The following is a 26260-nucleotide window of genomic DNA, read 5'->3' as shown; positions in this document are numbered from 1 at the left end:
TTTGAATAGAAACCTGTGAACCGTTCTTGTTCTGGGAAGGCAATGATTACTCCGGATTTGAGGAGAAAAGCGATGGCTGCGAAGAAACCCGGAACTAGAGCGGGGTCTCTTGGAGGTCGGGATTCGAAGAAACTATCCCGGGGTCGTGAAGCGAACTATATGTTGTATCCCGAGGATACAACTTCCCTCACCCATGTGTCCTCTACTGAGGAGATCCAGACGTCTCTGAAGAAGAGGAGATGGCCGCTCAGCCTGGGAAGTGGGCTGGGGTCTTGTCGTGAGTCATGCCGAGGTGGATCTTCCAGTCCTAGACCTAAAGGATCTACCTTGGGAGTAGCGAGAACGCCAGGAAGGAGTGGGTTTAAAGGATACCTTCTTCTCTTGACGTGCCTGTGGCCTCTGCTGTTGGGAAAAGGAATCTAACGCCGTGAAACGACAAAAGGGCCGAAAAAAAGGAATTGCCAACTAGGAGGAGGGCGACGAGGTTTAGACTGGGGAAGAAGGGAACTTGTGCCCCCCGGATGCGTCTTTAATGATTTGGTCCAGCTTAGAACCAAAGAGACGTGAACCCTGAAAAGGCAGGCTGGTAAGGGACTTTTTGGAAGACAAATCCGCCTGCCAGGCCTTGAGCCAAACGGTCCGACGGATGGCAACAGCATTGCTGGATGCCTGAGCCGAACAAGACGCGGCATCCAGGGAAGCGGAGACCAAGTATTCACCTGCATGAGAAATCTGGTTGGCAAGCTCTGCCAGCTGTCCAGGTGGAGCCCCGTCCAGGATGCCCTGAGGAACTGTTTGGCCCATTTGGATATGGATTTTGAGACCCAAATGGAAGCAAAGGACGGGCATAGAGAAGATGAAGCCGCCTCGAAAGCTGACTTCGCAAAGGATTCTAGGATTATCATTAGAATCCTTCAGAGATGCACCGCCAGATAGCGGAAGGACAGTGTTGGGGACAGCAGAAGCAGTCCAATTAGCAGTGAGCTCCGGAGAAAAGGGATATAAAACGCCAAGGCGCTTTCCTCTCTGAAAGAGTCTGGTCGGATTCTCTCTTTCTCTGGTCATGATTTCCTCTAATTCAGGGTGAGGAGCGAAAACCTTGGAAGGTGGTTTAGACCGTCTAAATGAAACCGCCTGGTCTGTGGGTTCCGTAGCGGAATCTTTATGCCACAGGTCTGATTAATCGCTTCAATGAGGTTTTGAACCATATCCCTCATGCTAGAAATTTGGTTCGAATTCAGCTCCGAAATATCCTCCGAAGGCGCATCAGAGAAAGCCTCGGCTGACTCAGGGGAGGAGGACAGGGGGAGAGCCGACCGCAGAGAAGGACCGTGGGGCGAGATTGAACAGGAAGAGGACTCAGACCGGCGTTCCTGTCTGGACCTTTTGCGGCCTATAACAGAAGGCTCGGACGGAGTCTTCTGCGACCCGCTGGCTACTGCGGGGGTCTGCAGGGGCAACCTATCAAGCACGGACACAAGGGTTTGAGACACCCGTGTTAGATCCACTATGGATTGTGACAGAGGAAGCCCAGGCTGGAGTGGAGGCTTCGCTCTGTGGCGGAACAGCAGGAGGGTCCTGGGCGGTGGGAATAATGGGGTTGCTGCAGGTCTGACAGAGGGGAGAGGACTGACCTGAGGGAAGTTTGCAGTTACAAGACGAACACGCAAAGTGTTTGACTAAGGCAGAAGAGGTAGAGGAAGAAGTAGGAGGACGAGAGCAACCTCCCTTAGAATTAGACATGGCGAACGAACCCATAAGGAATGCCAGAAGGTTAGGGGACAGGAGGGCAGAGGAGAGTGTCAGTCTGCAGAGCAGAACTACTCACGACAGGTGAAGCAATCTTCGGATGGAAGGCTGCACGGCTTAGAAGATGCACCTCAGGTGGCGATATTCCTTAACGCAGAGATGCAGGCAGACAAAGCAGACTTATGGGACACTCTTCTGTCCGGGACCAGCTGCAGGACTGAGCCGCAAGGAATGAGGATGCCAGGATATGCGCTCTTTGGAGGAGGCGGAGCAAGGCGTTCCTGGCGCCGAAAAACAAACTTCAGGGGCACAGGAGAAAGTGGGTGGGGGCTAACCGCCAGGTCAGTAGTGCCAAGATGGCGCTGGTGGGCGGAGCTCGCCGAATTGAACCAGTCGGGCGGGAGAAAAAACCCACCCGATGGAAAGAAGGAAGTGGGCGGAGTCGCGGCCGGAAGTAGGCCCCAGGAGAAGCCGGGGCCTAAATTAGAAGCCGGCGACCGCTGGAGAGGGCCTCGGCGACGGCGGACGTGCAGCCACCAGGAAAGCGGCGCGGCTGCCTGCAAGGCCGCCGCGCCAGGACAGAAAAAGAGCACGGCCGCAGAAAAAGGTAGCGCAGCTGCCTATAGGGTGGCTGCACTGGCCTTACAGAAAAGTGCGGTCGCCGGTGGAAAACAGAGCGGCTGCGTGCCGCCGCGCCAGAGAGGGAGGAGCGGCCACAGTAAAAAGCAGCACGGCTGCCAGAAGGGGCGCCGTGCCGCTCAGAGCAAGGAGCGGCCGCTGTAAAAGAGGGATTTTTGTGTACTCACCGTAAAATCCTTTTCTCCGAGCCAATCATTGGGGGACACAGACCGTGGGGTGTTATGCTGCTTGCCACTAGGAGGACACTAAGTGATACAAAGAAAGTTAGCTCCTCCCCTGCAGTATATACCCTCCTGCTGGCCCTCAGCTAACCAGTTAGGTGCAAAAAGCAGTAGGAGATCAGTAACAACATATTAGCTTACAGCATGTCATATTATATATGAGGGTATAGCATGTCAGATTACATAACAAGCATAAGCTAGTAACAGGGTGGGAGCTGTGTCCCCCAATGATTGGCTCGGAGAAAAGGATTTTACGGTGAGTACACAAAAATCCCTCTTTCTCCTACGCCTCATTTGGGGACACAGACCGTGGGACGTACCAAAGCAGTCCCTGGTTGGGGACAACGTCAGATCAGGCCTTGTGTAACTGCTACTTACAAGTGCGCCACCGCGGCCTGCAGAGTCCGCCTGCCCAGAGTGACATCTGTGGAAGTCTGGGAATTATAATGCTTCAAGAATGCATGCGGACTGGACGAATCCGCAAGCTTGCAGGCGTGTCTTGTTGACGCCTGGTGCCTAGAACCCACGATAGACAGGGAGATAGACTGTCATCTAACACGGAAGGACTCCTGGATGGTGAAGGAAAACACCAGGCTAAATGGCCGATGGAGACGGCCAAACCCTTCCTGTAAACGTCAGGAAGCCTTCCTCTTACTGTTAGGAAACCCAAGATACAGTGTCCAACCTTCGGAAGGACGCCGTCCTCAAGACGTACCTACTCAAAGCACTCGCTTCGTCCGGAATATGGGGAACTCAGTCCATTTTGTGGAGTGGTGCCAAAAGAGATGAGGGAAGAACTATGCCCTCATGACAGTAGTAATACAATACCACCTTGGTAAATAAGGACAGGGAAGGCTTGAGGACAACCTTGCCTTGAAGGAAATAAGAGAAAAAAAGTCTGAAAAGACCCGTTAGCACCGAAGACTCGTCAGGATGAGGATATCGCCGAGAGAAAAGGGGGCAACCTTCCCTAATAGAATAGATCCCAATGATCTAACGGTATGCAATAGGGAAGAACTACATGTGAAAACATCCTGCGAGGTGGTCCCTACTTGCAGTTTTGTTGCGAAAGACAGAAAGCTACCAGCTCCGCAAGCGAACTGACGTGGTCAGTGCGGATTTCCGAGGATCACTGAGGCCCTTTCTGCTTCTGAAAAGCTGTCGGAAGTGGAAACTGGTACCACGGAATAACCGGAGCATGCAGTGCGATGGCTCCTGGATCTTGAGGCCGAAAAACAAACTCCAGTACACAGGCGATCAGTCAGGACGCCATCCGAACTACAACTGTAGAGCTCCAGTGAAGGCGGGTCTGATGGAAGACTTCCGGTGAAGTTCCCACTCACTTGAGGTGAAACCCTGACGGCTAAATATGTTCGCAGCCCAGAGTTCTACTCCTGGGGTATGTACTGCCAAGATCACCGAGTCATAGATCTCGGCCCATGTGAGGTACTTTGGCCATTGACGTATGACACAGCCGTGGCGTTGTCCGATTGAATTCGGATGGGTTGCCCCGCCATAAGGTAGTGGACCTACTATAGGATTACCTTTGAGATCTGCAGAGCAATGATCGGGAGAAGAGGACTGGCATTGGAAGTTACTAGTAACCATGGAACCGGGAGAAAAAAACCCTGGATGAAGAAGGAGCTCAGAGACTATCGTCTGAAAGGCTGCTTGACTTGCTGAAAACTAACGGAGCGAAGGAAACTGCTTCCATTGTCGTCTCCGTTTTTTTTTTTTTTTTAGAAACCTCCCAGCAAATCGAATGAAATGAGGAAATGAGTGAGCAAGAGCGCGAGCTCCCTGTTGAAAAACCATGACCTTGTCTGGAGGGAGATTTACCACCCTTCTGGAAGAATACTGGATCATCCTCAAAAAGGATATCTGCTGGACTGGAAATGAGGAGTTGCCTAAGTCTAGCCACCAGCCCAGGTGAGAGGGTATCGCAAGTGATATAGACGACTTAGCGTAGTCCTGCAAGGGCGGGTAAACAGTCGGCCAAACAGGGTAGGACGGCCACGCCTCTAGGTGCAAGATGACAGCCGCCATGACCTTTGCGAACACTCTGGGTGCTGTAGCAAGGCCGAAGGACAAGGCGTGACTTAAATGCTGTTCACGAATGGAAAAGCAAAGAAATTTTTGAAGAGGTTAGGCATCCCGAATGTCGATGGATGCCAGAAACTGCACCCTTTTTTATTGAAGTATGGCTGAGCGGAGGAGACTCCATTCGAAGAAGAAGAACCTTGTGAAAAGATTGTTAGAAGTTTGAGGTCCGGGATCGGTCCTACTTCTCGTTCCCCTTTTAGGAACCAAGATCCCTTAGATCTAGACTGTCCTGGACAACCCTTTTACTGTTGGTCGGGGCTGCGGAAACGTACGATCCTTCGTTAGTCTCCCGCTCAAAAATATGATTGACCAGCTGAACTGTCTTCAGGAAAGGGTACTGGTGTGAATCAAAGTAGTTAAGGTCTTCCAGGTAGGAGACCGTTGCTCTAGCAATCCATGCGGCGGCTAGGGAGGGTAGAGGGCTGGACCCGTAGCCGAAAACGGAACAAACCAGATTTGCTATTTGACAGATCGTGGCATTTTTAATTGAGGACCTATCGGGCAGAGATACTGTAGGTAAACCACAGGAGATTGTGTAAGAGGGTGAACTGTAGTCACACAGAGAGCACTAGGACCCTGTGGTTTCTGCCTGCTGCAGCAAGGGACAAATTCTGATACTGCCAGAATCCCGGAGACAATCTGGGCTGGTGGGTGGGGTCTGGTGTCTTCTGTGTAAAAATGAAACAAGGAAGTGAGAGAGAAAGTGCGGGAAGAGAAGACAGAAGCTGCGGTGATATTGCAAGGAGTCAGTGTGTGGGCTTTACTGCGAGTGTGTAGAGAAAAGAAGCTGTGGAGAGACTTAGTCTTGTTAACGTTCCCCTGGAGAAGAGCCAATCTTTTGTTAACCTTTGAGAGACTTCGTTGCCAGCGTATTTTGAAGAAGAGCTAATCCATTATCTAAAAAGACTGAGACTTGACTAAAGACCCACTACGTGTTTGAGAGTCTGTGATTCCCTGTGCATTGATTGGAGAAACAAGTCTGACCGATTGCTGACACAGAGACTGACGGGTTGTCGTGGAAGCATTCCTAGGAGCTACCGAAGAAGAGACAATATCGTGAGGCCACTAACTAAGTCCCCGGCGTTTGGGCTCGGCATCCGCCGATCAGACAAGAGGAGCTTGCTGTAACTTATTGGCGCTGAAGATATAGACTGGGCTGCAGCCTGTGCGGATTCTTACCTGAGAGGAGATCTATCTCAGGATACGGTACCAATAGTCATAGATACCCGGGTATCCCTGCGCAGAGTGTTTAATTGTTACTTTAGAGGTGTATCTAATATTAGAGTTGTGTAAGTTATACTCAGTGTGCCGTTCCAGGGACTCCCTTTATAACATTACAATCAATTTACACTTGTTCCTGTTTTAGTTTCCTTGTTAGGTAAATTTCTTACTAGTCTTTTGTAGCATACAGTTCTCAGGAGACCTTGGAGTGGCACAGTGATTTCAGCTGATGCTGAGCTGGTGTATCTTTGGGGTGCATCTACTTTAATATTCTCCATATTACCTTTATTATTTTGCCTTTGAGTAAATACCGTTTGGAGATTTCTGCCTTAGTCTTGGTTTGTGACTCACTGGATCTTATTCGGACCTCTGGTCATTACATTTTTGGCGTAGTCGGCAGGATCCAGTGTTTGTCATGGACGAGGGCGAGGGTAGAAATGACCCCGCTGTATCCGCATCCTCCTCGGGGGTTGGGGTTCCCCTGGCAGCCGCGGCGATTTCGGGAGGGTATGTGCCTGTAGGAGCTGTACTTCAGCACATGCCGAAATACGACGGGCGCAATATGGCGTTGCAAGATTGGGCTGAGAGAATCCGGAGTATTCTGCGCATGTGTAATTTGACCCCCGCGTTACGCGCTGAGCTGGCATTAAATGCACTGGAGGGCGATATTAGACGTATGGTGATGGTGCGCCCAGAATCAGAGAGGGATACGTTAGAAAAGATTTTGGAACTGTTAGAGGGGAGTTTGGGGGGCCGAGCGCGTGTGGCCCAGCTTCGGTCCCTATTCTTTAATCGCCCCCAGAGAGAGTGTGAGTCCTTGATGCAGTACTCTAATATCTTGCAAGAGACGCTGAATGAGATGCAGCGACTAGACCAGGGGGCCATGGGAGCGTTCCGGGAGGTAGACCGCTTGCTCCGGGATCAATTCATCACCGGTTTAGCTAATAGACTTCTCCGGGACAAACTGTTGGAAATGGCCCGGGCTGCACCAGAATTATCCTTCTGGCAGGTTTACCGAGCTGCAGTGGAAAGGGAAGAGAAATCTGCCCATGTGCCCGAGGGGTCAGTGAACAGTGCCCAGCTGGAAGAAGGTGGGTCATCAGGGTCAGGGGGAGAGGGGCTGGTGAGCGTGGTACAAGCTTTGCGTGCTGAGGTGAAGGAGTTGAGGCTGAAATTGTCTCAACTGACAGTTGATCCCGCCTCTACCCCCTCACGGGGGCCTCCTGCCCCACCCCCTGGAACGGTGACCCCACGGACGGCCAGGTCGTCCTATCAGAATGAGTCAAGCCCTCGTCCACGAGGAGCAATCACCTGCTGGAAGTGTGGACGCCAGGGACACATCTCTCGTTACTGCCGGACGCTTGCAGCCCCAGAAACTCCGTCGCCGGCTTTAAACTTCCGGCCGCTGCCATGAGAGGGCAAGCAGCAGCGGCCCCACTCACACAAAGCCCTCGACGGAATGAGCAAGATTTGTTTGCATGTAGTCCAGTGATAGAAGCAGAATTTGAAGGGCGGAAGATGAGGTGCTTGGTTGACACGGGATCCGAATGTACTATAATGCCACTAGAAATATATGAGAGATACTTCAGTCGACTAGTGATTCCAGAGGATGGCCGAGTGATACGACTGACCGCCGCAAATAATGGTCAACTGTCAGTCAAGGGAATCGTGTGGATGCAACTAAAAATGTTTGGTCAAGAGCTGGGGCAGAAAGGGGTAGTACTGGTGGATCACCCCCCTAGAAGAGGGATGGAAGTGACGTTCGGAATGAACGTGCTGCGAGACTTGAATCACCAGATGTATGCCAGTGAAGGACCCCGATACTGGGCCCGTGCGACAAGACACCGACCCACACAGAGAATACTACACCGTCTAGTGCTGAGTTGCGACTTGCTGAAAAGTGCGGTCCCAGGCGGCCGGGTGGGCCGGGTCCGAGTGCCATCGAGGGCCCCGATCCTGCTGGGACCAAGACAAGAGGAACTCTTAATGCTGCCTGTGGGAGCTGCACAGAGATTGAATGGGCTTGAAGTGCTACTTGAGCCCGTCCGAGAGGGTTCCTCATTCGCCAAGGTACATGTGGCCCGGTCTCTGGCGATTGTGAAGAATGGACGAGTGCCGGTCCGATGCATCAATGTTTTAGATGAAGCTGTTGCAATTCCTGCTGGAACCATACTGGCTGAACTGTTCGTGCCGGCAGAAAAGGTGCCGGAAAATGCCGGATTCGAACTGCGACCAGACCAACAGTCATCCTGGACCTTTGCGGTCGAGGTAGGCCGGGCTGAGCCTCATACGGAGGAATGGAATGGTCATGTGATCATGGAACAGATGGGAGTCGATCGGGAGAAGCTGACTCCCGCGCAGTTGGAGCAGTTTGAGAAAGTTTTGTGGGAACATCAAGAGACCTTTTCCCGACTTGGAGAGGATTTCGGGTGTACCCAGATGATTGAGCATGAGATTCCAACGGGGGATACTCCACCCATTAGAGAAAGATATCGGCAAATTCCTCCAGCGCTTTATCAAGAGGTGAAGAGCATGGTGGCCAGTATGCTGGACAACCAAGTGATCCGAGAGAGCCGGAGTCCCTGGGCGGCTCCTGTAGTCTTGGTCCGCAAGAAGGATGGGACACTCCGATTTTGTGTGGACTATCGAAAATTGAACGCCCACACCGTACGGGACGCATATCCTTTACCCCGTATTGAAGAATCCCTGTCGGCCCTGGGTCGGGCCAAGTATTTCTCAACGTTGGATTTGGCAAGCGGGTACTGGCAGGTCCCAATGGCTGAAAAAGATCGGGCCAAGACGGCGTTTGTCTTGCCAATGGGGCTCTTCGAGTTCAACCGGATGCCCTTTGGCCTCGCTACCGCCCCGGGAACCTTCCAACGCCTGATGGAACATTGCTTGGGCGATCTAAATTTTGAATCAGTCTTGATATATCTAGACGACATTGTGGTGTTCGGAACCTCATTTGAAGATCATCTGGAGAAGCTGCGTCAAGTTCTCCGGCGGCTCAAGAGCTACGGCCTGAAAATAAAGCCAAAAAAATGTCAACTGTTACGAAACCAGATTGAATATTTGGGGCATCTGGTGACCCCGGACGGGGTACTACCTTTAGACAGTAAGATCAAGGCGGTACAAGAGTGGCCACCTCCTTGTGACTTGCGAGAAGTGCGGGCCTTCCTGGGTCTAGCAGGATACTATCGGCGGTTTGTGCCTAAATTCTCACAAGTGGTGAGTCCCTTGAATGAACTTTTGAGAGGGACAGCGCTGGGTCCTCGAAATCGCCCCATCCCATGGGGGCCCCTACAGAAAAAGGCATTTGATGAAGTGAAAACCGCCCTAACGAGTGCCCCATTGCTGGCCTACGCCCGGTTTGACACCCCTTTTTTGTTGTATACCGATGGTAGTCTTCATGGGTTGGGGACAGTGCTAGCACAGGTGCAGGACGGCCGAGAGCGAGTGATTTCTTATGGCAGCAGATCTTTAAGAGACTCCGAGCGAAATCCGGCTAACTACAGCTCATTCCGGCTGGAATTGCTGGCCCTGGTGTGGGCAATGACAGAACGCTTCGCCGAGTATCTAACAGGAGCGGAGGTGCTAGTCATGACAGATAACAACCCGCTAGCTCACTTAGAGAATGCAAAACTTGGGGCGTTGGAGCAGCGGTGGGTCGCCAGACTAGCCAAGTTCAATTACCGCATTAAATTTCGTTCTGGTCGAGAAAACGGCAATGCAGATGCATTGTCAAGAGTGCCCCTTGGGTCATCAGGGGAAGATGTTGACGAACAACTGGAGGACACTGAAACTCCAGTTTTGGGGCAGATACCTATCTTCCAAAGTGTGGTACACTCAAGTGGGGTGGCCACCGGGATGCCTTGTGTCCTGGGTAAAACATCCTCAGATTGGATAAGAGTCCAGGATGAGTGTCCGGACGTTGCACTTGTGCGCCGTTGGGTACAAAACAAGGCCTGGCCCAGTGCAGAGGACAAGGCTCAGTTGTCCATGGAAGGAATGAAACTCCTTCGACAATGGGATAAATTGTGTGTGGAACAAGGTCTTTTGTACCGTAAGGTGTACCTGCCATCGGAGCTGCAGCATCGGTACCAACTGATAATCCCTGTGGGGATGGGTCCAGTGGTCGCTCGTGAGGCGCATGAGAAGGGGGCCCATTTTGGAAGTGAAAAGACACTCCAGTGGTTGCAGCGAGTCCTCTACTGCCCTGAGTTGGGAGGGATGGTGGCCGACGCGTGTCGGCAGTGCCGAATTTGTGGGCTCAACAAAAGCCCTGAGCAGCGGGCTCCCACACAATCTATTAAAACTTCAGCTCCGCTGGAGCTACTCATGATTGACTACGTGTTGATAGGGTACTCTACGTCAGGGTACTCCTATTGCCTGGTGATGACAGATCACTTTACCAAGTATGCTGTAGCGGTGCCGACAAGAGATCAGACGGCCAAGTCGGCGGCTGAGGCAGTGTGCCGACATTTCTTCCAAGTGTTCGGGTGTCCGCAGAGAATACATTCAGATCAAGGGGCCTGCTTTCAGGGGACGCTGATGAAAGAGTTGCACCAGCTCTATGGTATCGAGCAGTCGAGAACAACGCCTTACCACCCTCAGGGTAACGGGGCATGTGAGCGTTTTAATCGGACCTTGTTGCAAATGTTGCGGTCCTTAGAGAGTCAGCAACAGACATGCTGGCCTGAGTATCTCCCCGAATTGATGTGGGCTTACAATAACAGGGTGCACAGTACTACTGGTTACTCGCCACACATGTTAATGTTTGGTAGACCTGGCCGAGACATTGAGGATTTGAACATGCCAGATCCCTCCTCCGTCCCCCCCCGGACTGCATCCGAGTGGGTACGAGAACATCGGCGACGGTTAAGGGTGGTGCATCAGGTGGTGGGCGACCGTCTTCGCCAGGTGGTTCATAGGGACACGCGACCCGTGCAAACAGAATTGTTCTCTCCGGGAGACAGAGTGTTGGTGAGGACAAAGCGACGGTCAGGAAAGCTGAGTGACCGATGGGAGGCGATACCGTATCTGATAAAAAAACAAGTGAATCCTGAGATTCCAGTGTACGAAGTTGAACCGGTGGGGACAGGGGGGCCAACCCGTAATTTGCACCGTAACATGCTACAACGGTGCTGGTTTGAAGATTCGGCGCCTATTCCCCCAGAGCCAGAGGCCATGTCCCAAGGGGCGGGAACTCTGAATGATCTTGAGTTTGATGGTGTGCTTATTCCTGCGCCTGCTTATTTGCCCCCTGTGACCAATCTTGCCTCGTGTGATGAGAATGTTGAGAATGTGGCGGATGCTGTTGAGGAGAGCGCATCAGGTCAACTGCTTGGTCCTGACGCTGTATCGCGGAACATCGAGCCGCGGAAGGAGGCAACTCCACTTGCGCCCACTAACACGATCACGGAAGAGACTTTAGCTCCCTCTAGGGTTGCACCTGTTGATGTAGGACTCAGGAGAACTACACGATCTACGGCAGGAATACCGCCTCAGCGATATGCTCAGGATGAATTTGAGTGGGAAGGTGTGTCGAGGACGCCAACCTCTAGTGGGGTGGCATGTAAGAGGGTGAACTGTAGTCACACTGAGAGAGCACTAGGACCCTGTGGTTTCTGCCTGCTGCAGCAAGGGACAAATTCTGATACTGCCAGAATCCCGGAGACAATCTGGGCTGGTGGGTGGGGTCTGGTGTCTTCTGTGTAAAAATGAAACAAGGAAGTGAGAGAGAAAGTGCGGGAAGAGAAGACAGAAGCTGCGGTGATATTGCAAGGAGTCAGTGTGTGGGCTTTACTGCGAGTGTGTAGAGAAAAGAAGCTGTGGAGAGACTTAGTCTTGTTAACGTTCCCCTGGAGAAGAGCCAATCTTTTGTTAACCTTTGAGAGACTTCGTTGCCAGCGTATTTTGAAGAAGAGCTAATCCATTATCTAAAAAGACTGAGACTTGACTAAAGACCCACTACGTGTTTGAGAGTCTGTGATTCCCTGTGCATTGATTGGAGAAACAAGTCTGACCGATTGCTGATACAGAGACTGACGGGTTGTCGTGGAAGCATTCCTAGGAGCTACCGAAGAAGAGACAATATCGTGAGGCCACTAACTAAGTCCCCGGCGTTTGGGCTCGGCATCCGCCGATCAGACAAGAGGAGCTTGCTGTAACTTATTGGCGCTGAAGATATAGACTGGGCTGCAGCCTGTGCGGATTCTTACCTGAGAGGAGATCTATCTCAGGATACGGTACCAATAGTCATAGATACCCGGGTATCCCTGCGCAGAGTGTTTAATTGTTACTTTAGAGGTGTATCTAATATTAGAGTTGTGTAAGTTATACTCAGTGTGCCGTTCCAGGGACTCCCTTTATAACATTACAATCAATTTACACCTGTTCCTGTTTTAGTTTCCTTGTTAGGTAAATTTCTTACTAGTCTTTTGTAGCATACAGTTCTCAGGAGACCTTGGAGTGGCACAGTGATTTCAGCTGATGCTGAGCTGGTGTATCTTTGGGGTGCATCTACTTTAATATTCTCCATATTACCTTTATTATTTTGCCTTTGAGTAAATACCGTTTGGAGATTTCTGCCTTAGTCTTGGTTTGTGACTCACTGGATCTTATTCGGACCTCTGGTCATTACAATTGTACCCGGTTAATCTGCCGAGTGGCAGAATGCGCCGCTGCTTTCAGCAGGTCATTGCAGAGTTAAAACTAGGAGCCTCGATCCACCATCCTCTTAACAGGGAAGTGGAGAGGGAACATTCGCCTTCTTGCATCTTCTGTTAAATAGTGGTGATGCAGAGGGGGGTGCTCAGACGCCCGAAAAAGGGTGCCTCTGTACATCCACAGAGTTCAGGTCTCCGGGTGGACAGGACAGGTTGTCTGGCGATAGGCCTGGATGCAGAAAAGGATACCTGGAGGCGACCTTCTTGTGCCCGTCTGTTGATGGTGTGGGGAGACCGGCGCCCTTTAAAGAGCCTGTCGCCCTTAAAAATTATACCGGGCATAGCGTCCCACGTAGAGGCTTCTGTCCAGTTAATCGCATATCCGGACTGGATGGCAAAAGCTCTACGAGGGAGTTTAGACTGAGGGAACTAGTTACACTGGGATAAACTGGGATCAGCGGCAGAGGGCTCCTCATTTATGACCAGTTTCGGATTGGTCATGTGCCTTTAAGACCAGGGAATACTGGTCGTGTGCCTTGAAGACCAGGGAATACTGGTCGTGTGCCTTTAAGACCAGGGAATACTGGTTGTGTGCCTTTAAGACCAGGGAATACTTACTGGTCACGTGTCTAACACCCGGGAATTCTGGTCACGCGCCTTTAAGACCAGGGAATACTGGTCACGCGCCTTTAAGACCAGGGAATACTGGTCACGTGCCTTTAAGACCAGGGAATACTGGTCACGTGCCTTTAAGACCAGGGAATACTGGTCACGTGCCTTTAAGACCAGGGAATACTGGTCACGTGCCTTTAAGACCAGGGAATACTGTTCACGTGCCTTTAAGACCAGAGAATACTGGTCGTGTGACTTTAAGGCCAGGAATACTGGTCATGCGGGTTTAGGTAAAATCTCGCAGCGAGCGAGAAGCGCCAATTCAGGGGGCGGAGCCACAGGCACGACGTGGGCGGAGCCTCGAGACTTCCATGAATAGGCCCAAGCCGGGGCGTAAATTTCTGCAGCCGGCGCCAGCGTACAAGTTAGGGGCGGTCACCCGTTGCTCGAGAAAATTGAGCGCTTCCGTGCCAGGCGAAAAACGCCAGGAAAAAAGGCAGAGCCGCCTTAAGGCGCCACAGTGCGCTTCTAGTGGTGCGGCCTAACACATCGGCCTAAGCCAGGAGCTAAATTTTGTAGCCGGCTGGAGCGTTACCTCAGGGAGGTGGGCCACAGGAAAGTCTGAGACTGCCTGTGAATATCCCGCTGCAGAAACCCATCGCTGGCAGGATCCACTCACCAACGGTGCGCGTCCCGGCATGGAGCCGCCGCGGATGTCGGGTATTGCAGCGTGGTCGGTGCAGGGATAGAGGAATAAACCTCAATCCATCATCCCTCTTGTTAGGGAGGTGGAGAGGAACCATCCGCCTCCTTGTGCCTTCCGCTTTCACAGTGGTGGGACAGTGGGGGCTGCCCGGACCATGGAGAGGGGCTTCTGTACTTCACTAAGTTCAGCCCATCGGGACCGTGAAGGCACCTTCACCCCTGAAGGGGATTTCAACTGCGGCCTAGTCCGGCTGAAAAAGCCGGGGACTAAATTTATGGAGCCTGCCGGTGGAGCGCGTCGGCGGGCCGCACGCCGAATGATTGCCGCTGGCGTACCGGCCAGTGGCTCCCCCAGGACCGCATCTTCCACGCAGGCAGCATGAGGAAGAATGGCCCCCGAGATCTGCAGGGCGCCTCTCGTCCCAGACGAGAAGCGCCGATATAGGGGGCGGGGTTATGGCCGTGGGAGGGATCTGCCCACTGCGGCCTACTCCAGCTGAAAAGCCGGGGGCTGAATTTCCGGCCTGCCTGGCGATGCGCGGCGGCCGCAAAGGAGCGACGCTAACTGCCGCAGTTCCCCGACCGCCGGCGCCTCTCCCCAGGGGCTCTGCCGCAAGTACCGCCGGTGGCTACCCCATAGAAGCCACTGCGGCCTACTCCGGCTGAAAAGCCGGGGACTAAATTTCCGGCCTGCCCGGCAGTGTGCGGCGGCGCGGCCGCAAAGTGATCCGGAGCGCAGGAGGGGAACTCCTGATGTACTCACAGTCCGGTAATGCAGGTCCCCCTGTCCCTGCGCGCTCCATCCTCATCTCTTCTGTAATCCCTTTGGGCTCTCAAGTATGCAACGCCATGTAATGTGGGCCTTGTATGTCGGGCCCCCGGAGAGGAACATTAGAGCAGGCTCTATGTGCTCGCCGTCTTGCAGGGGGAAGGGAGATCGGGACCAAAGATGGAAACCCATCGCCCCAGTAAAATTTGGCGTGCTCCAACGTCGCAGGAGAGGGACAGGGAGGTATACTCGCCGTGCTCGCCTGTTGCTGGTTCGGGGGAGAGCGGGTCCCATAAAAAAGGATCCGTCGCCCCCTTCACTCCGTTGAATAAAAAATAAAAATTTACAGAAAAATAAAAATTAAAATAAGAAAGTTGGGGTCTGAAAACAGACCCAAGTGCCTCCTACAGACACTAAGCAAGAACTGGTTAGCTGAGGGCCAGCAGGAGGGTGTATACTGCAGGGGAGGAGCTAACTTTCTTTGTATCACTTAGTGTCCTCCTAGTGGCAAGCAGCATAACACCCCACGGTCTGTGTCCCCCAATGAGGCGTAGGAGAAAAGGGCAGTGCGCCTGCCTAGACAGTGCGGAGGAAACAGCGCGAAAGGGTCTGCCGCACGAAGGTGACATGACTCTTCCCATGTTACCCCGCTAGCTTGAGAAGGACCCAGAAGAAGGGGAAGAGGAATACTCGCCTAAACATCCCACGCCGTGTGTTACTAACCTCAAACTGGGGAAGGTATAAGACGTCCAGGGAGCTGTGATGGACATCCTCGTCTCATCCAACGGACAGGTTCTGGTGGGCGAGTGGGTGGGGGACGGAGCAAGGACCAGACTTCTGAGCACGCTTATGTGCTAGGATCTTGGTCCTGCTGAGGGATCTATGAGGATACGGGGTGGCAGTATACGCCGTACTCATAGTCCGTATTGTGGGACTATAGGTGTGACTGTTGACCCTGTATCCCTCCGGAAAATCTGAAAAGGAACGACGCACATTGAGGTAGATAAGGGTCTAATTGAAGTTCATAATGCCAGTCGGTGGGGTGTACACTGCAGAGGAGGAGCTAACTTTTTTTGTGCATAGTGTCAGCCTCCCAGTGGCAGCAGCATACACCCATGGTTCCTGTGTCCCCCAATGAGAGGCGATAGAGAAAGTAAGTTACTAGACCTGTTGTCATAAGAATGGAGCAGATCTATTTACTGCGTTTAGTAAATGGCGCAGTCCTTACAGCACACTGTATCACAGAAATTAACATGGGTTCTAGAAAAGAACCTGCTTTTAACAGGTACCAACGGTGCCCACCTTCCTCCCCTCATGAACTTCAGATGGGGCCTGGTAAATAAGATGTGAGGTCAGGTACCAAATATTATGAGATCCCCGATTTTAAAGGATATCTAGCCCCCCAGGCAAGAGATATAAACACCATATTTCCTATCAGGATTTTAGTTTTCTATACATAAGAGACATGGCATATACAACTTTATCCACCTGTCTGATATAAATTCTGGCCCAATAGGCAGGCCGCACAGTCATGCCAGTAAATGCATTGCATTTAGTACAGTGTCACGATGCCTTAAAATATCTCTCCCATATCTATAGAACTTATTCCTGTCACAATAAAAAAAACAACAATATTCATATCTGGTACAAGGGCTGAGAAAAGTCTTCCTGGCTTCAAAAGGGACATAAAAGTGTCACACAAACCCATTTCATATTCATACTGACCATGCTGGGATAACATGTTATCTGAGCATGCTCGGGTGCTATCCGAGTATCTTGGGCGTGCTCAGATAATATTTTCGAGTCCCTGCACCTGCGTGTTTTGCAATGCTAAACAGCCAAAAAACACGCGGGCATTGCCTAAGAAACAGGCAATCACTGCATGTGTTGTGGCTGTCATCCGCCACAAAACACACAGCTGCAGGGACTAGAAAATATTATCTGAGCACGCCCAAGATACTCGGATAACACCCGAGCATGCTCAGATAACAAGTGATCCAACAAGTTCACTCATCACTAATTATCAGCTCTTCTTTCCACGGCCCCGATTCATAATTCATAGTGAAGACAAACCCATATGGTTGATATGAGGGTGTCAATGTGTAAACATAATTTTTCCAAAGTCAAAAGGTGTCCATAGTCTTGAAGCCCTTTCTTTGAAAAATCTTGTGTAGTATGGATGAAGCAGTACTACTGACCTCGGATTCTTGAGAAGTACCTTCTTGCTCATCATCAGTATTGGTTCTTGGTGCCTTACAAAAAAAAACAAAACAAAAAGACCCTGTGAGTCAAACATTCATGGTTCATTTGTGGGGTGGGACCTCACTGACTAGCAGAATTCCCCCTTATCAGATATTTAAGGTGGGCACTCAAACACACGCTCAGCTCGGCGATCGCCACGTAAGATTTTCCAGGTGGGAAGGAAGTGAACGTCTGTCTGCAACTTCTCCTAGTGATTGCGGAAAGCCAATGTCCTTTTCAGGGGGTTCCGATCTGAAATCCACCTGAAAATGTGCATTAAAAACACTCAAAAGATTGAACATATGCATTTCTATGTCAAAACGACTTGCTGTTCATATGTTCAGTCTTTTAACCGCTTCACAAGTAGCAAAGAGGCTCCTGACCAGTGTCTGGTGTTTTCCACTTGGAAAGCCTACGGGGAGGCCAGAAAGGAAGATGCTCCAAAAAAAATGCCTAGCATTTCCTAAAGGAAGTTCACCCGGGTTTAAAAGGCATGGTGTGCACATTCCCTTATGCGTAAAGATTTTCACAAAACTCAATTTAAAACAGAAAATGAAACTGCCTCAGACATTCCACCAAACTTTCTACTTTTTTTTTGTGGTGGTGGCACGTGCTATCAGAAATACTTAGATCCAACAACGTCCATGCAGATAATACTTCAGTGTAGGATGCTGTATTTTCTCGCTCACCCTTTTTTCTTGCTGCCAGAACTGATAGCCTTCGACTAAAGATTGTAGGCTATCCGTACAATCTTCTTTGATCAAATTCAGCGTCTTATTCGGCTGGGATTTACCAGAAGAAAGATTACATTTCGTTTTCTGGTAGTGCTCTTGAATATTCATGATTTCCTAAAAAAAAACAAAAAAACAAACAAACACCAAATAAGTATATACAGCTAAATCCAAACATGTGGGTCACTTATAAGTCTATGGGTGCAAAATAAGCAGCCAAGGGAGCAGCAGATAGCCTGATGAAAATCCCTAAAACTATATACCATGCAGCTGAATAGGAAAGTGCATTGGCATGGAGGGTACCCGAAGAATGCCATGAGGACCCCTTGGGCATACGCTGAATCTGGGCATTGCATACTACTTTACTGACGCAAATCCAATACAAAAGAGGAAAGGATAGTAATATAGCAAAAACAAAAGTTACCTCCAATGATTCAGACGTTATCAAGTCAGCTACTCTGTCCTTTTTCTCCAGAAACTCCTCCTTGCTCACTTCGAGCTGTATGCTCTTCTGTGACTTAAAAGTCAGCTGTAAAAAGGCCAAAAAATGGTGTCAATGCCATAAAATGCTGTGCTAAGCTTTCCTATACAGTTCTCTGCTTTCACACTTCCGGACCCTTTGACCGTCTCCGAATCCAAACTCAATAGCCAGGTGCAGAGATGGTCCACTGGTCTCCTAACCCGATAAATGTGACATATGATGATCAGGTCTGGAAATCGCAGTCCATAGACGTGAACGTGTGAATTCGGCCTTAGAATAAAGGTAACCTGGTACATATCGTCTTGACGGAGCCATAATGGTGCTTCTTTAGGTGTCTGTCAGATAAATGGGGGCCTAGGGCTAAACTGAACTTACGAGCCAAAGTCTTTTCTTTCTTGGTGCATAAAAAGAATGTGGTCACATAGCCCCGTGTCACTACAGCCTTGAAATCATGGAAAAGGAAGGACTTGGTGAGCCACACTAATACCTAAAAGGCAGTGGGCTGTTGAATTCCAAATGTTACTACTTGGATAGTAAATGTAGGTAGTACAGAAAGCAGCAATGGACACCGAACGCCCCACAGATCTGCATTATGGCATTGCATTCTGTTCACGCTCATTCTCTCTACCAGTCTTCACTGAAGTTCTATCATTATGTCGATTTAAAAAAAAAAAAAAAAAAAACACTACAGGGAAGGCATCATTACGGAAAAATCAGGACAACCCTGTTAAGGGACCTGCTTCCAATATTCCCGTAGCAGCATGTTGAAATTCCCGTAGCAGCATGGTGAATGTGTGCTTGCCAGATACACCATAAAAAGGATCCTGAGAGGGGGACGCAGCCCACCGGATTATGTCCATAGGATGACAGAGGTAAAGCATGGTGCCCATTTATAGTAATAGCACTGGCTGTAAGACACCCGAGGAGGGGTCGCTATAGCAGGAGACTCTCTGCAGCCACTCTTCACTCTGGCTGTATCCCCCCAGTTAGGGTCTTCATTAGTAATGAGCACTAAAAAATACTCGGAGGACACCCGAGCATGCTCGAGAAATCTCGAGTAACGAGTATATTCGCTCATTGCTAGTCTTCATCTATTACTTTTGGGATCACCTTATTTTCTATACAAAATGTAGGTCAGTAACCCATAAGAAGATGGGGATGGCTCCTTAGGGCTTGTGCACATGCTGCGGATTCCATTGCGGAATTATCCGCAGCAGATTTGATAAATCCGCAGTGCAAAACCGCTGTGGTTTTTACTGCGGATTTATCGCGGTTTCTATTGCGGTTTCCGCTGCGGGTTTACACCTGCAGTTTTCTATTGGAGCAGGTGTAAACCCGCAGCGGAATCCGCACAATTGACATGCTGTATGTAAACATATGACCCAAACCCATCTCACCAAGCCACGGGATGGGCTACACTCCAATCAACTGTTGAACATAAAGATCCATAGAGCAACTATTAAGGTGCATATTGAATCAAGAAGTGTTAGGCTTTTAAAACGTTATAACTTTATTAATATACAAAAACTACACACAATAAAACACAAAGTAAAACAATGCCTCATCAACTTGAAAAAAAAATTTTTGAAAAATTTTAAAATATTATGGCAGAAAAAGGCAGAAAAATGCAGAAAAATTCAAAGGCTAGCAGGAGCAAACGGTAATAATGAAATTTCTATAGTTAAATTTGATCTGACTCAATAGTTCGATATAGTATGGTTACATAGTTGGGTAAATACCGCTAGAATTGATCATGTCCTTTAATAGTACTTAATGTAGTAGAAATATATTGCAACACCTTATCAGTACACTAATAACCGAGCTTTCAATATTATGAAGTTTAAAAGGTTCTTACAGGACAGCTACAGTTACTCAATTTTGTAACATATAAAAATGAACTAACACAGTAATTGTGCTCAGCAACACAATATTAAGTCAGAGCACTATGCATAGATTTCGGCAGTAGGTTTCTGAAAAACAAATGCAGACAAGCCGGCCTTTAAGTCACACAATGCAATGCAATCTACATGTGCACCTATAAGGCAGCAGCTAAATTCCTTTAATATATATAACAGCAACGAACACCACTGAATTCAAGGCGTCACCTAGCCAATGTAAAATAAGTCTTGCAAAGACAAAATCCGCTGCTAATCAGTACATAGCATATGCGAATGGAAAAGATAAACAAAAACTACAAAAATACATATTACCTGGCAGTATAATGCGATGCTATGCTTCCTGCTGCCAGCCACGTAAGGCACACCAGTCTCTGCCTAACCCCGACAGTCTCTGCCTAAGCCCCCAAGAGGAAGCTGTTGCGAAACACGTGTCGGGGTTAGGCAGAGACTGGTGTGCCTTACGTGGCTGGCAGCAGGAAGCATAGCATCGCATTATACTGCCAGGTAATATGTATTTTTGTAGTTTTTGTTTATCTTTTCCATTCGCATATGCTATGTACTGATTAGCAGCGGATCTTGTCTTTGCAAGACTTATTTTACATTGGCTAGGTGACGCCTTGAATTCAGTGGTGTTCGTTGCTGTTATATATATTATATATTAAAGGAATTTAGCTGCTGCCTTATAGGTGCACATGTAGATTGCATTGCATTGTGTGACTTAAAGGCCGGCTTGTCTGCATTTGTTTTTCAGAAACCTACTGCCGAAATCTATGCATAGTGCTCTGACTTAATATTGTGTTGCTGAGCACAATTACTGTGTTAGTTCATTTTTATATGTTACAAAATTGAGTAACTGTAGCTGTCCTGTAAGAACCTTTTAAACTTCATAATATTGAAAGCTCGGTTATTAGTGTACTGATAAGGTGTTGCAATATATTTCTACTACATTAAGTACTATTAAAGGACATGATCAATTCTAGCGGTATTTACCCAACTATGTAACCATACTATATCGAACTATTGAGTCAGATCAAATTTAACTATAGAAATTTCATTATTACCGTTTGCTCCTGCTAGCCTTTGAATTTTTCTGCCTTTTTCTGCCATAATATTTTAAAATTTTTCAAAAAATTTTTTTCAAGTTGATGAGGCATTGTTTTACTTTGTGTTTTATTGTGTGTAGTTTTTGTATATTAATAAAGTTATAACGTTTTAAAAGCCTAACACTTCTTGATTCAATATGCACCTTAATAGTTGCTCTATGGATCTTTATGTTCAACAATTGACATGCTGCGGAATATAAACCGCTGCGTTTCCGCGCGTTTTTTTCCACAGCATGTGCACTGCGGATTTTGTTTCCCATAGGTTTACATTATACTGTAAACGCATGGGAAACTGCTGCGGATCCGCAGCTGCGGAAACGTTGCGGTTCTGCAGCGAAATCCGCAGCGTGTGCACATACCCTTACACTCATTGTGATTTCTCTGGGATTACAGCTGTCAGATGCCTCAATAACTCATTTCCACTGGATCAATAGCCAACCACGAAGAACGCGAGTGTCTAATACAGATGAAATGCGCGATTATACTGATAACACATCCTCCTGCCTCGGACTTACCATGGTGGGCATCGCCGTGAAATAAAAGGCCCGCATGCGACGCATCTGTCTGAAGATGTACACGGCGTCTAAATGCTGCGCGCTGATTAGCTCTCGATGAAGATGCTCTACATCTGCCCAGTCCTTCAGTGATAGACGTATCTGCACAAGATCAAAAGGGGAAGGTCATACCTTCTGTCTAATCCAAAACAAAAGCTTTATAGTGTATGTAAAGGGACCCTCCACCCTGATACTGAAGGACTACACATATCACATACATAGTCGCCCTGTCTGGTGCCCGCCGATCCGAGCAGGAGGCAAACATAGTGCATCAGATATACATGAGACAATGCATGGTTTTCAGCCACAGGGCCGCTTTAACCCTTTGTTGCTACTTAACCGGAAATACAAAATACCACCTCGCACTTTACACTCAAGCGACTTCATGTCATTTTGCAACTGAGCGTTACATTTTGTATATAAATTCATATATAGAAAGGGGGGGGATGATCACATGAAGAAAAGCTCCTTTGTCCCGCTTCCCCAGGAATCACTGGAGGATGCAGATGAGGGAGACAGACATACTGTGATATTTCTTCCCGATATCACTTGTAGTTCCCCCTCAACTATTTCCACTGGTTGTTCTTAGGAACGCTTGATTCCCTGATAAGCTTGCAGTGTCAGCAGGGCTTTTAATCCCTCTATGAACAATCAACAGTCGTTGCGCAAAATGATTTTTAAGCTACCTTGGCCAGCACGCTGTCCTGCGTAAAGAGCACCAGTGCTGCTGAGAACAATGGCAGCCTATGGGCACTGAGCCATCTATTATTGATCATTCGGTGCACATGAAAGTGTGATGAGCCTGTGTAAAAAAGCTATAAAACCACAGCTGATTGGCTTGTACATAGCTGGTCAGTGGTCATTTCACGCTGCTGACCTGTAAATGTGAATGCGCCCATAGAAGCAAAACCTTTCCTCCTGCTCCCTAGCTACAAATGGGTGTTGCGCTCTTAATTTGGCTCCTTATTCCTGGAAAACATCGCATAGCACTCGGCCCAGTGTTACTTTATAGGGCAATCCAGATCACCTTTTTTTTTCTCAGGCGTATTCGGCGTGCATGTAAAATCGCAGCAGGCTGTGATTGTACGCATATAACGTCTGAGACTCGCCAATGTAAGCCTTTGATTGTCAGGGGGAAAAAAAGAAAAAAAAAATATCGCACAGAACTCGGACCATGCAAGTGCTGTCCGATTCTTACACAAAGATCTCCTTTGTGCCACATACAGTAAAAATCACAGAATGACAGGATAGGATATATATATATATGTCAGTGACATACAATTAATACAGTGTGTGCACCTTACTGTACATTTTTTTTAGTAAATTATTTTTCTAGAAAAAAAATGGCATGGGATCCCGCGTAATTTTCTTAACCCACAGAGGGAAAGTCGATGGCAGGGGGCAGATTTTTATCGCTTGGGAAGGGAGGATAATACCTATGGAGCTTCCCAGGCTATAAATATCAGCTCACAACTGTATATTTAGCCTTTACTGGCTATTAAAATGAGGGACACCCCCCCAAAAAAAATAAATAAATAAATAAATGACATAGGGTCCCCCTCTATTTAATAACCAGCAAAGGTTAGGCAAACAACTGCAGACTGATATTAACCTAGCCTAGGAAGGGGCCATGGATACTGCCCACCCCCTCAGACTAAAAACATCAGCTCTAAACCAACCTAGAAAAGGGGCATCTATAAGCTTTCTGACACTTAGCCTCACTCTTCCCAGTTTCCCTGATGCAATGGGAATAGAGAGAGGGAGAATGTTTTAAGGCATTTTTATTACTTACTGCACAGTCAAAAGTTTACATACATTTCATTAGCATTTGGTACCATTGCCCTTAAACTGAATGACTTGAGTCAAACGTTTGGGATATCCTTCCACAAGCTTCTCCCACTTGTTGGTCGGAATTTGGGCCCATTTCTCCTGACAAAACTGGTGTAACTGATCCAGGTTTGTAGGTCGCCTTGATTGCACCTGCCTTTTCAGCTTTGCCCATAAATTTTCAATAGGACTGAGATCAAGGCTTGGTGATGGCCACTCCAAAACACTGACTTAAAATTTTTATCCTTAAGCCACTTTGTTACCATTTTGGCAGTATGCTTCGGGTTATTATCCATTTGGAAGACCCATTCCACCCAAGCTTTAACTTCCTGGCTGATGTATTGAGATGTTGCTTCATTATTGCCCCATAATCTTCTTTTCTCATGATGCCATCTATTTTGTGAAGTGCACCAGTCCCTCCTGCTGCAAAATAACCCCACAACATGATGCTGCCACCACATATTTCACAGTCGGGAGTGGTTCTTAGGCTTCCAAGCTTCTCCCTTTTTCCTCCAAATGTAATGATGGTCATTATGCCCAAAAAGTTCAATTTTAGTTTCATCAGACCACGGACATGGCTCCAAAAATTAAGGGTTTTTTATGTTTCTTTTTGGAGTAATGGCTTCTTCCTGGCAGAGTGACCTTTCAGCCCATGTTGATACAGTACTCATTTCACTGTGGATATTGATATAATCTTACCAGCTTCTGCCATCATCTTCACAAGGTCTTTTGCTTTTGTCCTTGGGATGATATGCGCATGTCTGACCAAAGCACGTTCATCTCTGGGACACAGAACCAGCCTCCTTCCTGAACGGTATGATGGCTGAACATTCCCATCTGGTTTGTACTTACGTATTGTTGGTATAGATGAACGAGGCACCTTCAGCTATCTTGAAATTGTACCCAAGGATGAGCCAGACTTGTGCAAGTCCACAATTATGTTCCTGATATCTTGGTTGATTTCTTTAGACTTTCCCATGATGCTACACAAAGAAGCAGTGTGTTTCAGGCATGAATTTAAATACATCCACAGGTGTGTCTCTAACTCAGATGTTGCCAAAAAACCTATAAGAAGCTTCCAAACACATGACATCATATTGGCAGTACAAAATAGTTTAAAGGCATAGTAATCTTAGTGTATCTAAACTTTTGACTTTGTAGTAAGTAATAAAAATGACTTAAAACATTCTCTTTCGATCTCTTATTAGGCAAATATTAATAACTAGATGGCAGCCCGATTCTAAAGAATCGGGAGTCTAGAATCCATATATACTTTATTTATTCAAATGTAAGAATAATACAATTAATAAATAATAGTAAGAAAGAACAAAAAATGGCTGCACTCACCAGCTCTTGACAATTCTTGTTATTTAAGGTACAGTTACACAGGATCCATGAACATGCTTATGAGGAGAGGGATGAAAGACATCAGACGACAACTTTGCGTGTTGTGGCAAATGCCACAACAACGGTTCTTTGCTTAAGAACAATAATGTAAATAATAAATAATATGTATCAATAACTATGTATATTGGTATGTTCTATGACATTTTAAAGTAGGAAAATAGCCAGTTAATGATAGGCAATAGTTCTTTGCAGGAATGCAGATATTAATAAATAGGCAGTTTATATTGCAGAGAAATTGCTGGGCAATAATGGACAATGTCCTTATGTGGCAAATAATAGAACAATATACCCAGTGTGGCAAAGAAGTGGTTAATAAACGGCAGTCTCTCAGTACAACAGTCAGTGAATAATAGGCAGTATATGGAGAAAACACCAAACAAAAGTTCAAAATTGGTGTGAAAATGTCACTGAACCACTTCAGAACTAAATATATATAGTTTTGGTAAATGGTATTATCATTTTTTTGACGAAATTCGGCAGGAGCTTGAAGAGCGACGTCACTGGGACCGCCTCCACGCAGTACAAACTTGCTGTGAGGTAAAAATTCAAAAATCACACCAAAATGGCGGGCGGAGTGTGTCACAGTACGGCACGTTTCTGATTGGTCGCTCGCGGCAGGCGGCAACCAATCAGAAAAGTGCCGCGCACCACGAAGGCATATATCTTTGTCCACCCTGAGCAGGTGTAGGACGCTGGTGACGTCACTTATCTCCGGACATTATCTCCGGACAAAGCCACGGAAGTTGGCACAAATTGCCGGAAGTAGTATTCTAGGCAATTGTATATTAGATTTTAATGTTATCAGTGTTTACCTTTGAACGTTTATATTGTATTGTCCTGTCACCAGCCATGTGTACGATTATCGGCCGAAAGCCTCTCTGGAACCAATAATCACCCCATGTAAAGGTATCTTTATAAGTTAAAGATTCAGAATACTATGACTTTTATCATATCCTGAACAGTCAAGTTTTTTATGAACCGTTAAGGTTTTCTGGTTGAAGTAAAAAAAACTCTGAGTGTTTACAGTTTGAAACCATAAAATGTTGAAAAATTATGTCATTCTTGAGTATATCACTCAATGGTGCTCATAAACGTGTCAAATTTGATCTATAATATACTTTAATATACGTTACTTTAATCTTTAATATACTTAAGAACGGGGGCCCCAGACATCACACAGGGGGTCTGAAACACCGCACAGTGGTCCAAAATATCGCTGTGCCCTGCCTGGGGCCCCATATGCTGCCTGGGGCCCCTGTGCTCTGCCTGTGGCCCCGTGTGCTCTGCCTGGGGCCCCATGTTCTGCCTGGGCCACTGTGCTCTAACTGGGG

At 47.9% G+C, this 26260-nt stretch overlaps 1 protein-coding gene across 15 annotated transcripts in view; it reads right to left on the bottom strand.

Annotated features, from left to right (window-relative positions):
- The window catches only part of LOC143776352 (snRNA-activating protein complex subunit 1-like), a 60562-nt gene that overhangs the window by 19528 nt on the left and 14774 nt on the right, over positions 1-26260 (bottom strand). For 12 of the 15 annotated variants that reach the window (XM_077265692.1, XM_077265703.1, XM_077265657.1 and 9 more), the window contains 4 exons: positions 21657-21797; positions 18084-18188; positions 17618-17776; positions 16886-16939 (listed from right to left, as the gene is read on the bottom strand). In XM_077265692.1, coding sequence (XP_077121807.1) covers positions 16886-16939; positions 17618-17776; positions 18084-18188; positions 21657-21797 — 459 coding nt within the window. Of the gene's footprint in view, positions 1-16885; positions 16940-17617; positions 17777-18083; positions 18189-21656; positions 21798-24869; positions 24926-26260 lie in introns of all 15 variants that reach the window. The other 3 variants (XM_077265716.1, XM_077265726.1, XM_077265753.1) reach the window with 1 other exon arrangement.

This window comes from Ranitomeya variabilis, chromosome 1 (assembly GCF_051348905.1).
Source record: "Ranitomeya variabilis isolate aRanVar5 chromosome 1, aRanVar5.hap1, whole genome shotgun sequence".
NCBI lineage: Eukaryota > Metazoa > Chordata > Amphibia > Anura > Dendrobatidae > Ranitomeya > Ranitomeya variabilis.
This window is presented reverse-complemented; position numbering and strand designations above follow the sequence as displayed.